Here is a 17656-nt window from a genome sequence, read left to right as displayed (position 1 = left end):
AAAATGAAAAAATGTAAGTATGAAAAGGTATAGTGATGGTAGTTTTGTGTTTTTTTCTTGAATTTCGCGCAAAGCTGCACGAGGGCTATCTGCGCTAGTCGTCCCTAATTTAGTAGTTTAAGACCAGAGGGAAGGCAGTTAGTCATCAACACCCACCGCCAGCTCTTGGGCTACTCTATTACCAACGAATAGTGGGATTGACCGTCACATTATAACACTCCTACGACTAAAAGGGCGAACATGTTTGGTGTGACGGGAATTCGAACCCGTGACCCTCAGATTACAAGTCGAATGCCTCAACCCATTTGGTCAGGCCGGACCATTGATGGTAGTGCTAAAAGTAATACAAACGAGAATATAGGGTTCATACAGCTACTGTAGAACTTCATGTGTTAGTTTATGTCTGAGTATTCTACTTATTGTAGTCGTCTAAAGCTCATTTATTATTGACTGGTAATTCCTGTTTCGCTCTGTATTTAAGGTTTTTATAGAAACACCATACTAGCCAACTTTACGGGTTGGTAATAACGTCGTTTACGCTTGAGTTATAATATTCTTTTTAATTACTACAAACTATTACGACTAAGCGATGACATTTTCCACTATTCAGAAAAACATAACAGTGACTTCAGGTTTAAAACGACGTTACTAATAAAGTAGTTTTAGAGTTATCTCGACTGAAACAAGAAGAAAACTGAACAATTTGATGGGTTTATCACTTTCTAATTTGAAATTTTAGAAATGGTTCTTACCTTGTTTTGAGGCATGATGGGTAGACAAACACATGAACATGAGTAGCAGTCATCTTCTAAATTAAAATTCTTTGTCATGGCTGACTTTTTTTCTTTAATATTTATATTATGTATATTGCGTATCACGGCTACCCCTATTTATAAAGTCTACCGTCTCTGTGGTAATTTATTTTATATTAGTGACGTATTTTATTTCGCAGGTAACGGATTCGTTATCCTTTGGTTATTTGTTGTAATCACGTGCTAATTTATCGGGCCATTCTAAAATTCACATGTGCATGTTAAACAATATCGGTAAGTAACAAACCAACATCAAGGAAAGCTTTCTATGTATCTGTGGACGCATCTTGTCCTTAACGAAATGACCGATCCAAATGAAAATTGGCTAACATAGCAATCCAAAACAAATCAAATTAAGATAACCCATACATTTTATTGAATAACTCCCATTGCAGTAGCTTTTGTAAATAGTTGAGTGTAAACCAAATTGTACAAGTGAAAAATTTTAAATACAGACTTTCACCGTTTTAGTTGGCCCGGCATGGCCAAGCGTGTTAAGGTGTGCGACTCGTAATCTGAGGGTCGCGGGTTCGCATCCCCGTCGCACCAAACATGCTCGCCCTTTCAGCCGTGAGGGCGTTATAAGGTGACGATCAATCGCACTATTCGTTGGTAAAAGAGTAGCCCAAGAGTTGGCGGTGGGTGATGATGACTAGCTGCCTTCCATCTAGGTTTACACTGCTAAATTAGGGACGGCTAGCGCAGATAGTCCTCAATTCAAAAACAAACAAACCGTTTTAACTTATTTCCCATAATACTCAAAATATACATTAATAAAAATGGGTGGAATGAAAATATTGCTGCTGTTTCAGTTTTCACTCATTTATGATTCACATTATTTAACTTACGGTTTACACTACAGGGTGGGCCGTAACTCCCTGCCCATCCATATGTTATTATGTTATATTCAATTACGCATGTATTATAAATTTTCTTTTTTTTCAGAGAAATATGGCCGATGTAAGCCAATTTACACTTAAAGAGCGTATTGTGACAAGTACTTGGGTACATGAGCGCAAGAATGAGAGACAGCACACATACACTGGATACATAAGATATATGGATGGGTGGGGACTTACGGGCCACCCTGTAGGGTTGGAAAAGAGATTAAGCCTGAATTAGAGAAGTATTTCATAATAACATGGCCAGTAGTTAGAGCGCTGGACTCGCAATATGCGGTTCACGGGTTTGAATTCGCGTTATACCAAACATGATCGCCATTTCAGCCTTATTGGCGTTAAGATGTTACGATCAATCCCACTATTCGTTAGTAAAAGAGTAGCCCAAGATTTGGCGATGGATGATGTTGATTAGCTGCCTTACCTCTAGTCTATCTTTGCTAAATTAAGGATGGCAAGAAGACATAATCCTCATGTAGCTTTTCACGAAATTCAAAACAATCAACCAACTATAACTGTAGTATTTTTGAAGATTTTTGTTACTTCATTATGTAGAAGATAGTTTCATAAAGAAGCAAAATTCCTGATAATGATTAAATTTAATGCATTAACTGTATAGACCTGGTATGGCCAGGTGGTTAGAGCGATCCATTAATAATCCGAGGGTCACAGGTTCGAATCCCCTATACTGCAATGATGCTTGCTTTTCAGTCGTGGGAATGTTATAATGCTATAGTCAATCCCATTATTCGTTGTAAAAGAGTAGCCGAAGAGGTGGCGGCGGGTAATGATGACTAGCTGTCTTCCCTCTAGTCTTGCACTCCCTAAATTAGGGACGGTTGGCGCTGGTAGCCCGCATGAAGCTTTGCGCTAAATTTAAAAACAAATAAACATTAACTGTACCAATTTAAAACAGTACACATTCCTACCACATTTATTCTATAAAATGGGCTGACCTCAACAATAATTGACGCAACTGTTTTTCCCTTTCTGCAGATGTTTCTTGTAGAATGAACCCTACTGAAAATCCTGATTGAGATTTTGCTTATTTTTAGCTAATATGTGCGTGATTTCAAAAGAAAAACAAAACGGTATGGTGTGTGCTCCTTAAAAGAACCTGCAAATCTTTTAAGGTGAGAAATTTAAAGTGAGTTGCCAAAGTTTCAAAAAGAAAGCCCATTATGAACTGGGAGTTAGTTCGTATTCACCGGATATGTCGGACCAAGGGCAGAGCTATGTGTGATTTGCTGCTAAAAAAAAAAAAAAAAAGAGTTAAATTACATATTTATTTAATTGCTAATTGAGGAGAATGTGTTGCTTTTTCAGTAAATAAAGCCTTTATTTAATTTTGTTGTGTTTAATGATAGTTACATCTCATTCCATCCAAATGTTTGTGAGTTTTTATTTTTATTTTACAAGAGTGGAGGGTGCACTAGTCATTACTAACATAGTGCTTTTTTTGTATTAACTCCACGTAATTACATTTTATTCCAGTCAATTGGTTGTTGTTGTTGTCCTTGTTGTGTCATTTTCTCTCTTTTAAGTTTGTTTTTCTTGTTTAAGAATGGAGGTTACATTGGAAATTATTTTAGTTGTTGTTGTTTTAAGAACATTAAATACAGAGAAATTTTTACATTTTTTTTATATACGAAATTGTGTTCATAATGTTATGGGTGTTCTTGGTGGTGGGTGCCATCTACCGGACAAAATTTTATATGATAACTGTTGCAACAATGCTAAACAAGTATTATCTTAGTCACCTCAATTTAAGGCGACCTTATTTTTCAAAAGCCTTTTTTGTTTGTTTGTTTTTAATTGAAAACAGACATACAGTAGATCTAAGCATTATCAAGACCGTACTATAAAACAAGTTAAGACAACTTCGACAAAGCCAAAGCATGCGGAAAAATAAACATTTCTTTACTCACCATTAGGGGGTGTCAGCAGTACACTTTTCTAACCCAGCAAAGCTGTGATACCATATATATAAATAGGGTTAAACTGAGTATGCAGTTGCGATGTTTCGTTGCAGTCTTGATTCGAAACATAGTCCGAGAATACAGGACAAACTGTATTTTTTTAATCTTACTCGTCTTAAATTCGGGGCTCCCAGTGGCATAGCGGTCAGTCTGCGGACTTACATTGCTTGAAATCGGGTTTCCATACCCGTAATGGGCTGATAACAGATAGCCCTTTGTGTAGCTTATGCTGCACTACAAACAAACAAACAATAAACTTAAATTTGGTGCTATACAATAATAGGTTTAACGTAATGGTAGTGTGTGTGTGTGTATATTTGTTTATTTATTTATTTTCGTTTATAGTGTTGACTAACATATTTTAAAACGGCATTCCGAAACTTCGTAATAAATCTTTATTCGATATTTAGGTAACATTATATAACGCACAAATATGACAAATATTTATCATGTTTTTAGATGTAAAAGTACTATGGATATCCCTTCAACAGGAAGGAAAAAAAACAGGAAACATAAATATATACTAATACTCCTAATAACACTCGTGATATTTCCTTATACACAAGTTCTGTATGTATTATTTTGGAAAAGTTATGTCATTCTTGCAGATTTATATAAGTGGTACTGTTGTATTTTCGTACAACTACTTAGCAAGGAGGGGACGGATCTCGACCACAGTTGTTATGGAGGTGTATCAGGTCTGTGAGGGGTACATACAGATTTTTCTGTTTTGTCTTTTTTATGGTTGTTTTTATCCCTCCTTCGTCCTCTGTTGATGGAATTTCACCAAATTTGGCTTGGAAATTTGTTGGGTTCGTGGGAAAAAATACGAATTTTCAGTTTTGCGGTTTTTCTGGATGCTTTTGTGTTTTTACTACTACTACGTTCCCTGTTGATGGATCTTCATCAAATTTGGCCTGAAGGTTTGTTGGTGTCCACGTGGAGATACATGAAAACTTGTGTTTTCACATTTTCTGTTTTGCAGTTTTTGTGGGAGATTTTATATGTACATTTTTGTTTTTATATTTGCATATAAGGAAGCGAATTATCGTGTGGTAATATAGCTTTTCCTTAATTATGAATTTACATAAATTCCATAGAGAATATTTATAAACACAGGCAATATTTCCTTGTTTATGTTTTTATATTTTCAGTGGGGTCTAAGGACAATAGTTTCATGAAACGAAAAAAATCCTCTTTGTTTGTGATTTTGTGTTTAACAGTTTCTGTAAATTACCCGCGTGTCGCAGAACAGTTGGTTCATCTCGTGGGCTCAGTAGGTAACCCGATGTGCCCTTGCTATAATAAAAGCACGAAAGACATACAGAACAGTTGATGTGGGGTTTTCCTTGAGCATGTGTGTTGGTTGTGTCCCTCTTTCGTAATTAAAAAAAAAAAAAGTTCAAAGAATGCTTTACATGGTAAACTCTTCCTGTAAGAGATTGAAACTTGTATTTATAGTTGAGTATGAGAGGGAAATCCCTCGTGCCTTTTCATAATTTTTGAAATGAGAAAAAAGAAACAAGTGTTCTTTGGGCAAAAAAAGTAAACATCTCTTTCCTCGTATGTTGCATATTGTACAGGGTGGCCCGTAAGTCCATACCCATCCATATATCTTACGTATCCAGTGTATCTGTGTGCTGTCCCTTATTCTCGATGCATAATATTATGTGACGCCATGTTCTGTGAGACATTTTCCTCAACATAGCAGGGGTTATTGTTCCAAATGCCGCGTAACAGCTGCCTTCAACTCATCATTAGTATTATAACGTTGTTTATAATAACATATGGATGGGTAGGGACTTACGGGCCACCCTATTCAATACAGCTATCAAATTTATATTCGATGAAACTCAAACTGATATTTAAGATGTAAGAATATATACATAACATTTAGCGTTGTTTAATAATGAAAATAAGACTGGTCATGGCCCAGTGGTTAATGTGTCTTCTTGCGGAATGACAATTCCTTGTTTCGAGCCCGCGATATGCCGTCGAAAAAGATGCCAGCTTTTAGTCGTAGACGCTATTTCACAGAAATAGTAACCAATCCCGCTGTTCGATTAATAGCAGCTGCTTTAGGCGCTAGATACTGCCGACTGACTGGCTGCCTTCCATTTGTTAAAAACAGTCCTAAATTAAGGCCAACTATGCCAAAACAAGGCCGAGTGAAATGTTGGACACTACAGTTAGTTCTGCAACAGAATTTCTGCTATTAATATCCCTGTGTGCCAATTAAAACAAAAATAAACAAGTTTAACTGATACGCATGTGGATTATTCATCAGAATGACATAAAATATGTAATAAATATATAATTATTGATAGATAATCTGCAAAAATTTCCGTGTTTTATCCCTCTGGTGATGAAAGTTTACATTATCAACGTGTTTTTGTTTTATATTTATATCGACCTGTTGTTTTCGCAACTGCAAGCCTCTGGTAGGACGGAACCTCGTTAAGTTTGACTTAACATGGACGACACTGATAAGACCGCGGTATATTTTTATATCGCGTATCCAGTGTCGTATATTGTGAATACCAACAACTTGGTACAAACGCGACAAGCTAGATAAGATTGTTTTTATACAGACAATCAATATTTGGTTGAATTTCCTTCTTTCAAAAGCTGGATAGTTAGTTGTTTCTTTCTACCGTGAATTTGTAAAATAGTGGAGTGTTTTTGAAAAGGGGATCGTAACGCTATTTTAGGGTGGTCGCGACGTCATAAAATATTACTATAATAAATACTCTAGAGTATGTATGTACGGTAATTTGTTACTTTGTGTTTGTTTCGGGAGCTCGTCACAAAATGAAATATTTTCACAGGAGTGAAGCAGTAGAAAAGTTGGGAAACTCAACTCTCTTAATGTTTCACTCACGGGTTATCTTCAGGTATAATAAAGTCGATGCTTCGAGGGTTAGGGTCTATCCGACATTTAACACAATCAAAACGATATAATTCAAAACAAATATTTTAATCTTGGTATGCTATTTTTTATTTGCGCACGTTAGTATATTTCTGTGTTTACAGCCTGTTATACTTGTAATGTCTTTATAAAGGGAAATGATTGGTAAATAAGGGCCCTGGAGTTACTATCAGTAAGTCGGACCGAAGTCACGATTTTCTGTACCACAGTTAGCAGACATTTTAATTGATCACGAAGTCAGCTAGAGAATAGTGGTAAAAGTTATAAGCTGACAACCGGAAACGGAACTCGGCGTGAGAATGCAACGTCTGAAAATGTTTTTGGCTCTTTTTTTTTATAATCGTGAAATTACACGATTATCTCTGACAAGACATAGTCCGTATATAATGTTAAACTTTATAAACGTTCGTGATTTTAAGTTTTACCTCAGATAAATTGTTCGGTTTAAGCCCTTAATCCTCCTCCCTCAGTGTTATGTGTGTGAACTTTTAACGCTAGAAACCGGGTTTCGATACCCGTGGTGGGCAGAGCACAGATAGCCTGTCGTATAGTTTATGTATATATATATATACTTAAGCACAAAGCTACAGAGGCCCGGCATGGCCAGGTGGGTTAAGGCGTTTGACTCATAATCCTAGGGTCGCGGGTTCGAATCCCCGTCGTACCAAACATGCTCACCCTTTCAGCCGTCGGGGCGTTATAATGTTACTCTCAATCCCACTATTCGTTGGTAAAAGAGTAGCCCAAGAGTTGGCTGTGGGCGGTAATGACCAGCTGCCTTCCCTGTAGTCTTGCACCGCTAAATTAGGGACGACTAACGCAGATAGCTACAGAATGGGCTATCTATGCTTTGCCCACCACGGGTAACGAAATTCGATTTCTCGCATTGCGAGTCCACAGACATACCGCTGTGCCCCTGAGAAGCTCGTATAGTTTTGTGCTTAAGTACAAACCAACAACAACTACACCCTTAACCTGAAGTAATTAACAACAAAGCCACAAAATTGAAGGACTTTAGTAAATACTGAATATAATTATGTACAGTGCATGAGAATACTAGAATCAGTGACTTGTTATACTAAACCATCTCAGTTTATTTAACGAGTGATTATAATTACATAAAAGTAACACATATATATTTAATGGTGGAACGCAGCTCTGCGAATTTACATTTTTTCACAAAGTATAAATTAAGACCACTTCAACAAGTTGTTCTTTTGTGTGATGACAACAGCTGTATTCGGTCTTGATATTGTGATTTCAGTAGAAATACTCGTTACTAATGTACCAAGTGGAAGTGAACTACATCTCACTTATAGAGTGTGTGCCATTCCGTTGATAAGTTTATCCTAAACTATTCACGCCGTAGCATTTACGGTTTCAATTTTTGCAGTTAACGAATGCAAAAATTTTTATTTCACAAAAATAGTTTTTGGTTTATTTTGAATTTCGCGCAAAGCTACTCGAGGGCTATTTGCGCTAGCCGTTCCTAATTGTAAAACTAGAAAGGAAGGCGGCTAGTCATCACCACCCACCGCCAACTCTTGAGCCACTATTACCAACATCATAAAGGGCGAGAATGTTTGGTGTGACGGGGATTCGAACCCGCGACCCTCGGATTACGAGTCGAGTGCCTGAACCACCTGGCCATACCGGGTCCTACAAAAATAATCCCCATTAGGAAAGGTAAAGAAAAATTATGACGGAAAACATACTTATGAAAAGTGATGGAAATAAATGTTATAAATCATTTTAGAAAATCTTATTAAAGTCAAAATGAACTTTTAAACATCGAGTTTCTAAATATTTTATTCAGTAGAACAAGTTATGTTGAGTTTGCTTAAATTTAGAGATTTTTTGTTTTAGTTTTAAAGACCTTTCAAACACAAATAAATACAAATAAAGTTATCACATAATAATATTTCTGATATAATAACTAATTATCTATCTTTTTTTGTATTGAAAAGGAAGACTGCGTGTCTTTTTCCAAAGCTTTTGTATTAGTTCCTAAAGTAGGGTTCATACCGAAACATTGAATTAATGGTTGTTTAATGTGGATCTAAGTTGTTTTTTAATAATGTGAGATCATGAGCGATTTGACAATTTTGTCATTACAAAGTTTAAAACTTTTACTTCGAGAAGAAGGATAAATATTATTGTCGTTCATTCTTTTACGTATGTCAAGATTATGTTTAAAAACTATCATCAGTTAAGACAGTCAGACTTTCATGTTCAGTCCTAGTGAAAGTCGTGTATTTGTGACGAGTGCTTTTATTTAAGTGTGTTCTGTTGTAAAGAAATTGTTGTTGCACATACCACAGTTACTTTTCTAATTGTCTGAAATATTGAATTCCCAAAGTATTACTTTGTGTGTGTGTGTGTGTGTGTGTGTGGTGCCATTCAGTAGATGGCGCAAAAGTTTTGGTCACATGTACAGATAGTGACATACAAGTAGTAAGATGAGTTTTTTTTTAAGGTGGCGCTGACTAGTTGTGTAATTTTATAATTCTTTCTTCTTTCTAATAATTTTGTCTAATGCGTGTGTGCTGTGTTAGAATCAAATATCTCGTAACTTTAGATGAAACCACACATTTATAGCCTTTATTTCTAGAAATAATTATGTAAAGTACGTTTATATTTGTTATTGTTGAAAAGTAACAGCATAGAATTAATTGTTTATTATTAAGCACAAAGCCACACAACGGGCTATCTGTTCTATGCCCACCACGGATATCGATACCTGGTTTTCAGCAGTATGAGTCCGCAGACATGCCGCTGTGCCACCAGGGGGAGCGAATAGAATTGAACAATTTTCATATGTACTTTGTTTAGCACGTGCAACATGCTTTGAGATATTTCCGACCAAGTTCGTTTTGTGAGCAACATATTAATAAAAGTTAATATTTTGTATTGCTTTAACTATATTGGAAAGAAAATACGTTTCACAACTGCTAGGTTTTTGTGAGGGTTTGGTTGTTGTTTTGTTTTTTTCATTTTTAAAAAATAGCTTTTGAATGATAAATCTCTTTGCTTCTGCCAGAAGTTTTGATAAAAAATCAGTTTTATTTTGTAAAATATGTCACGTTTACGGTAAAAAAAAAACAAAAAAAAACTATCTGTTGACAGTACATTTTGCTACTGGTGACGTAACACTCGAATATGCTACAGTGTTACTGCATAATACTCTTACGTTATAGCACCATAAGGAAGATAAATGTTAGCACTATTTCATACCGAACAACTTAGCACAACTCTCGTAATCTCTAAACTGTTTCCTCATTTTACGTTTTGCATTTTTTTTAACAGAATTGCACAGTGAAATACAAATTAAGTGTTACCAACTATCGACGAAACAATACTCATTAAAAATGTAGAAATACTTTTTTTACTCAGTTTTAATCGATAGAGAAAGGAATACCAAGCAAAGGAATAATAAAAAAAACAGCTTGTATGGGTTGGTGTGTTGTTGCTTTTTAGAAGTTGGAAACTTATAAATGCAGTTAAATCAATAATCACTAAGATCAACTAACAGTTTGAATAGCTTGATAAGAAACTTGCGAAATTAAGTTATATTCATCTGTTAGGGTTAAACACTTGTCAAACTATTTGCAAGCCCTCATACTCGTTACTGGGTCTTCTCTTTTGAACTAATAAATACGTAAGTTAATGGTAAAATAATAAAAATTAAATCGGATTTTTTTTCCTAATTCAACAATCAACACGTTTTGAACTTCTCTTACCATTTGTTTTATTTTTTGTGTTTGTTTCTTTAAGTTAGAAAAAGTTATAAATATTTCTTGATTTGGTAATCTGTATAATGTATCGCACTACTGTAATAGTAAGAGCAGAATATATGGGTCGTTATCACTGATTTCTGTAACTTTACATCACGGGTCCGTTACAGGTTTCCGTTAAGGTGAATATAAGAGTAACGGACCTAAAATTTTAGACCTGCATAGCCAGATGGTTAAGGCACTCGACTCGTAATCTGAGGGTCGCGAGTTCAAATCCCCGTCACACCAACCACGCTCGCCCTTTCAGCCGTAGGTGCGTTATAATGTTACGATCGATCCCACTATTCGTTGGTAAAAGAGTGGTCCAAGAGTTGGCGGTGGGTGGTGATGACAAGCTGCCTTTCCTCTATCCTTACATTGGTTAGCCCTCGTGCAGTATTACGCGAAATTCAAAAATAAAAAACATTTTCGCCGACATAATACGTTACTGTACAAATAATAATAAGATATTATTTCTACGAAACGTAAGCCTTGACCAAGGTATAGTTGTCCCTTTGGGATCCTCTTCGTATGTCATTATCAAGAGACAATTTAAATGTCAAATTGGTTATCATATACACATCTATGTCTGGTGTTTTTAATCGCTAATATCCTCTTAAAAGTAGCAGAAATGTCGCATTCTATACATAAACTATAACAGTTTGCAAACTAATTGCGCATTATCAAAACAAAATGCAGGAAGTTACAGAATTATTTATAAACACTAGAAACCCACAAATTAGACAAAACAAGTAAGTTTCTTTTTAATATATCATATGAAATTAGATTAATAAATTAAAGAAAGATTATTAGAATACGTGTATCTTTCGACTTGCCAAAATTTACCCTAAAGGCTTCGAGAAGCATCCGAAGCTTAAGAAAGTTTTTAAACCAATGGCTCGTTCGAGTAACTACTTCAAAATCAGAATTGGTTTGTTTTGAATTTCGCGCAAAGCTACACGAGGGCTATCTGCGCTAGCAGTCCCTAATTCAGCAGTGTAAGACTAGAGGGAAGGCAGCTAGTCATCACCACCCACTTCCAACTATTGAGCTGCTATTTTACCGACGAAATAGTGGGATTGACCGTCACATAATAACGCCCCCACGGCTGAAAGGACGAGCATGTTTGGTGCGATGGGGATTCGAAAAGATAAAATTCTGTAAACACATTGCTCTTAAATCATCTATAAATTTGCGGCTCCAAGATGTAACTATGGCACTATGAATTCTACAACCTGGTTGTTTGGGTTCAAAAACTTAAAAGCACTCTTCAGTCTGTTTAGCATGTTTCCTAAAGAAAGACCCGACATGGCCAGGTCGTTAGGACGCTCGTTATTTAGGGGTCAGGCATTCGAATTCCAATCCCAGCAAATATTCTCGTTTTTCTCAGCCGTGTGGATGCTATAATGTTACGGTCAAAACCACCATTCGTTGGTGAAAGAGTATCCCAAGAGTTGGTGGTGAGTAGTGATGACTATCTGCCTTCCCTCTAGTCTTACATTGCTAAATAGGGACTACTGACACAGATAGCCCTCGTGTGGTTTTGCACGAAATTCGAAAACCAAACCATAAGGAAAAGAAAACCTGCGAATGTTTTCTGTTTTGTTTTAAAAAAATTATCAAAAACATATTATATAAATTGGTGATAAATTACCAGAGATACAAGCAGTTTTTGCATATGAAGGCAAATAATTGATCGTCTTAAGTATGCCATCTTAAACTATAATAGAAGGTTTTAACAACATGCATGTTTTTAAACGTACAAAAATATTTTGCCAACTTGTGTCATAATAGCCTGCAGTTACGGATCTCTCCACTAGGTTATTAACGGCTCGTTTTCTAGCCTTCTCGTACAACAGGAAAGTTATTGTAGAGAGCACGTGATCTGGTTACGTACATGCGTGGGTGGTGATGAATAGCTGCCTTCCCTCTAGTCTTACACTGCTGAATTAAGGACGGCTAGTGCAGATAGCCCTCGAGTAGCTTTGCGTGAAATTCAAAAGAAACAAACAGTATTATCTCGCGTTTCAAATGACTTTGTTGACCCTACTATTAAAAACCAGTTTAGCACTACTAAATAAATGAAAGCAAAAATGAAGGTGTTTTTTATCCTTTGTGATAAACGCTGTGTATTATATATGTATAAACGTTGTATATTGTTACTGTGTCGACATTGAGGACGAATGTGTTTCCCTAGATATTCAAAGCTATTAACGTCGGTGCGTTTTTTTAAATCCATGCTGAACAGGAAATGTTTGCTTCTGGAAATAAGAAATAAATGCGACATCCCAAGGGTGTACGAAATATGATTAACTGTTTTCTTCGTTTACGTGAGCACATGTTTAATGACCTATATTGGCGCTTTTCTTTGTTAGAGGGAGTGTGAAAGTAACAAAAGGAACTTACATTCGTTGTCGTATCACCATTTTTCTATATATGGATGTAGTGCTGTGTGTGTGTGTGTATTTTTTGTTTGTTTAGAAAGTGTTATCGATCAAATATATATAGATTTACAGACTTATCTCTTTGTGAACTGAGACTGATGGCTTCAACTGTAATTTTAACCTGTGTAATTTATTGATAGCAACAAACAAACCGGCACAACTTTAGGACTTTTCGTTTCTAAATTCATCGTACAGGTTAAACGATATATACAGTTCAGTGAAGAATGTTTTTGGTTGGTTTCAGGTCACGTCAGAACCACTTGCTAGTTGTATATTGAATTAAGCATTATAGACGTCACCGTGAAAGTTCGAATGACTCTGCTATGATGTGGTTACTCCTTCAGTTGTTATCCTGTTTTAGCTGGACTTTACTGGAGGAATCTGGTTATAATCAGTTTTCTAATAATGTGAAACCTTTGGCATTTCACAAGCTAGAATTCAAGTGTAGTTAATGCTGTGGTTTGGTGAGTGCAGGTGAAAGAAATGGCGTTTTTTTTTGTTTGTTTAACAGACACAGAATTTATTTAATTAGCATAAATTATCATTTTAACTGATATTATTTAATCTTTTTAATAGAAAAACGTAATTTTATCAAATGTGAACTTTATAGCTAAAATTATTTATATTATTAAAACTTGCTACACGAGCCAGGTCGGAATCTTAATGTGGATTTAAAAAAAAAATTCGGAAAGGATTGGGTTGTTTAGATAAAAAAAAAAAAAAATAGAGATATGGGACTATTTTTTGAGGACTAAGTTGTTGGACCAGGGCCATCATATTGAAAAGAAGAGGTATGGGACTATTTTTGAGGGCTAAGTTGTTGGACCAGGGCCATCATATTGAAAAGAAGAGGTATGGGACTATTTTTGAGGGCTAAGTTGTTGGACCAGGGCCATCATATTGAAAAGAAGAGGTATGGGACTATTTTTGAGGGCTAAGTTGTTGGACCAGTACCATCATATTGAAAAGAAGAGATGTGGAACTATTTTTGAGGGCTAAGTTGTTGGACCAGTACCATCATATTGAAAAGAAGAGATGTGGAACTATTTTTGAGGGCTAAGTTGTTGGACCAGGGCCATCATATTGAAAAGAAGAGGTATGAAACTATTTTCAAGAGCTAATTTGTTGGACCAGGGCCATTATATTGAAAAGAATAGGTATGGGAATGTTTTTTAGGGCTAAGTTCTTGGACCAGCGCCATCATCTTGACCCAAAAACATGAGAGTTAATATGGAGAAGCTATCTTGTAAATGCAAAGTAAAACGATGAAGCAGTGAAATGTACTAGAAATGTTCTAGATGTCATTGTAAACAAGATGATTGGAGTATCGTGATTAAGGTGAACCGTGGGTTCAGCCAGGTCGGATGAGGGAGTAACTTATTTGAGGATATCACAATCGCTTTTACACACCGAGATGTGGATTTGTCGGTTGATTACTACATTGACAGCAAAATATAAATCAATGGACACAATAACTTTGGGATTAGAATTGTATATAAGAAATCATTAGTTTGACATGATGAAAGCGGTATAATACATACTGAGCATTTCACTATCTTTCTCATATTTACTCTTCATTGTAGAAATGACATTTTAAATTTAAGAATCTCTAGGGACATCATCTTGTAATGGATCATACCGCTTTCATCGTGTCATATTTTCATTAATATTTACGTTGTTGTCATTGTTTTTAAGTTGTGCCGAGATTTATTTATCAAGATCCATCGAAATAACTCTAAATTATCAATTTCAAGAATGACCCCTTTGTTGACTATCATAGGCTTAGTACTAAAAGGTGTTGGATTGGCTGTGTGGCTGAATAGGGGATACTTTAAAAATAAATTGTAGTTTTCGTTCACACTGAGTACATGGCAGATTACAGAGAAGTCATAAATACGGACCTTGTTGGTTGTTGTTAAACGCAAAGCTACACATCGGGCTGTGTTGCGTCCACTACGGGCATCGAAACCCGATTCATAGCATTTTTAAGTCGCAGGCTCGTCGCTTCACTTTACTGCAGAGACCTTTGTCTACACTTTTCTTGTACAGTATTTAACTTTTAGCCATGAGGCAGAGGCTTGTAAAATGACGTTGAATCGTTGTTGTTTTTGTTTCTTTCAGGTACAAATTTTTACCTCAAAACTCCATCTTTTGTTCGATTTAAGACCTAATTACAGACGCAGATATTGAGAACTCCCGCTTGTTGTTTTTTTTTATTTATATCTATAATGTTAGTTGGTGGAACGTTTTTTATTATTATTCGTGCTCTTTTATAAACGACCAAAAGCCAAATTTCGATGTGCTAACAGGACACAAGATCACTTCGGTAACTGGAAGTTGTCTCAACTCAAAGAATTTTGTTAATTCTGTCATCAACTTAAGAAATTAAATGTTTTTCAAACGTTTCTTGGTGTCTTGATGGTTTATAACTCTAAAATTTGAGGACTGTTCCTTGCAGTGGGAAAAAACAATACTTTATTGTGTAACTTGTATGAACAAATAAATCTTTTGTAAATGCACATTTCTTGCTATACGATGTCACTTCTAATATTTTTAATTATTGCGTGAAAATATTTGGCATTGCACTGTTTCGAGTTAAATGTAAATAAAAATAAGTTAATTTTGCCCTTAAACACATCACTGCGTGATAAACTATCTGTACTTTTCCCGCTACAAGTATCGAAACCAGATTTTGAGAGTGATAAGCCCTCAGACTTACTGCTGAGCCATCGGCAAAATATAAAATACACTTTTGAACCTAAGCTGTTTTAAAGTTATTTCCTTGAACAGCAATGTAAATATGTAAACACTGCAATAACTCAAACCCAACATATTGTCGACGTCATTGTGATACAATTTTCGCTTGTTATTCATTAGTTTAATTTAAAACTGCTGACCAGAAAAGGCCCCCCCCCCCGCTGATACAGCGGTAAGTCTACGGATTTACAACGCTACAATTAGGGGTTCGATTCCCCTCGGTGGGCTCAGCAGATAGCCCGATGTGGCTTTGCTATAGGAAAACACACAAACACTGATCAGAAGGAGTCAGTCAACAAACAACGTACGTCATCTACAGGCTACTCGTGAGTAACGTTTTAGTAGGATTGACCGTTACTTTTGTAACGTGTCCACATTTAAAAATGCGGAGCGTGTTCAGTAACCTATCCTAAGCTCGATTCTTGGGCCTTTCGATCCTTCATCCGACACGTCCGACCATAAACTCTTAAATTAATATATATTTAAATTGTATAAGAATCCTGATTGTAATAGTGTAGCAACATAATCAATATTTTTAAACTTTATTCCAAAGCTGTACACGTTTTTGCTTGTTTTGAGAGAGATTCATAGTCGGTTATTTTATTGGAGTCAGTCCAGCTGGAATATTTTAATTTCGTGATGGTTACAGCGCCTGATGCAACAAGCGATGTGAATAACACTGAGTTGGGTGGGTAAGAACTTGTCACAATGACGAAATGGTTTTTGCGCAAGGTGGAGGAAAGGCTGGGTTATTACTATAGAAATATAACTCGTCATATCTTAGGAATTCCACACTGTCATGCATTACCTAGACTGGATGACGAGTAAAAATGTTCGTTTGTTTATTTCAGTGTGTTCATCGAAATCCGCTATAGCAGGATTATAGAACAAATCTCGCAGTTGTGTTCAGGTTGTGCAAGATGTGTAGATTCTTTCTTCTAGGATTCATCCCGAAGTTGATGGACCATGTTCACTCTTTCGTAGTGTTGAAACAGTAAGTTAACTTCCAAAATTTAAGCAAGACAGAAATGGATTAGGTCATATATTGTAGCTTGGTCATGGAATTATTAAGCTCCACATTTAGTTTTAATTGGAAAAGGTCTTCAGCGTTAGACGTCCTACTGTAGTGAAAAAAAGTCGAAACCAACAGTAATCCTAATCATTTCCTCATTAGTACTCTGATCTGGATATTATTCTTGGCAGATTCTGGTGTTTCTTAAAACAATTTACAACGACAGAAACTGAATTTAAAGGTTTTCTTTATTTTTTAAGTAGTGATGGTACTTACTATTAGGCTTCCTTCAGTATATTAAATTTCCACCATGCTGTCGTTAGGGCCAGGCATGGTCAGGTGGTTGGGGCGCTCGACTCGTAATCTATAGGTTGCAGGTTTGAATCCCCGTCATACTTTCAGCCATGGAGGCGTTATATTATCAAGGTCAATCCCACTTTTCGAGTAGCCCCCCCTAGTGACACAGCGGTATATCTGCGGACTTGCAACACTAAAATCGGGTTTCGATACCCGTGGTAGGCAAAGCACATGTATTTCAATGTGTGGCTTTGTGCTTCATTCAGAACAACAACAACCAAAGAGTAACCTCAAGTAGTCTTGCACTGCTAAGTAGGGGACGGCTAGCGCGGATAACCCTTGAGTAACTTTGGACGAAATTCAAAACAAATAAACGCTGTCGTTACTCCTTCAGACGGTCAATGGTAAAATTCGTGATTCCATTCCTTACTGAGGGAAGAACAGAGGTAGCCCATTGTTTTATGTTTGCGTTAAAACAGGGTTAGTAACAGTATTCTCATTGATTCTAAACTTGCGGTACAACTGAACAAACTGTTTTTACTTTACATGTTTTGTTTTATTGTAAACTTAAGGAAACTGTAAACCTGTGATAATGTACATAACACAAAGGAAAATTTTGTTCATATAAAAAAATATACTAAAATTATATTCTTTAGCGAATTGTATATGACAGTGAATGATAAATTTGTCGTGGTTCTGTATCAGTTTTTCTTGTAAAATCTAACGGATAGAAATAATATAGAAAATTAAATAA

General features: G+C 36.0%; 1 protein-coding gene across 3 annotated transcripts in view; it reads left to right on the top strand.

Annotated features, from left to right (window-relative positions):
- The window catches only part of LOC143255983 (MOB kinase activator 2-like), a 131297-nt gene that overhangs the window by 91715 nt on the left and 21926 nt on the right, over positions 1 to 17656 (top strand). The window contains exon 1 of one of the 3 annotated variants that reach the window (XM_076512492.1): positions 16289 to 16587. The exons of the other annotated variants lie outside the window; for them this stretch is intronic. Coding sequence (XP_076368607.1) covers positions 16514 to 16587 — 74 coding nt within the window. The 5' untranslated portion in view covers positions 16289 to 16513. Of the gene's footprint in view, positions 1 to 16288; positions 16588 to 17656 lie in introns of those variants that run through there. 3 annotated transcript variants of the gene reach the window in all.

Source organism: Tachypleus tridentatus, chromosome 7, assembly GCF_004210375.1.
Source record: "Tachypleus tridentatus isolate NWPU-2018 chromosome 7, ASM421037v1, whole genome shotgun sequence".
In the NCBI taxonomy this organism is placed as follows: Eukaryota; Metazoa; Arthropoda; class Merostomata; order Xiphosura; family Limulidae; genus Tachypleus; species Tachypleus tridentatus.
The sequence above is the reverse complement of the archived record's forward strand: the minus strand, read 5'-3'. Positions and strand labels throughout refer to the sequence as shown.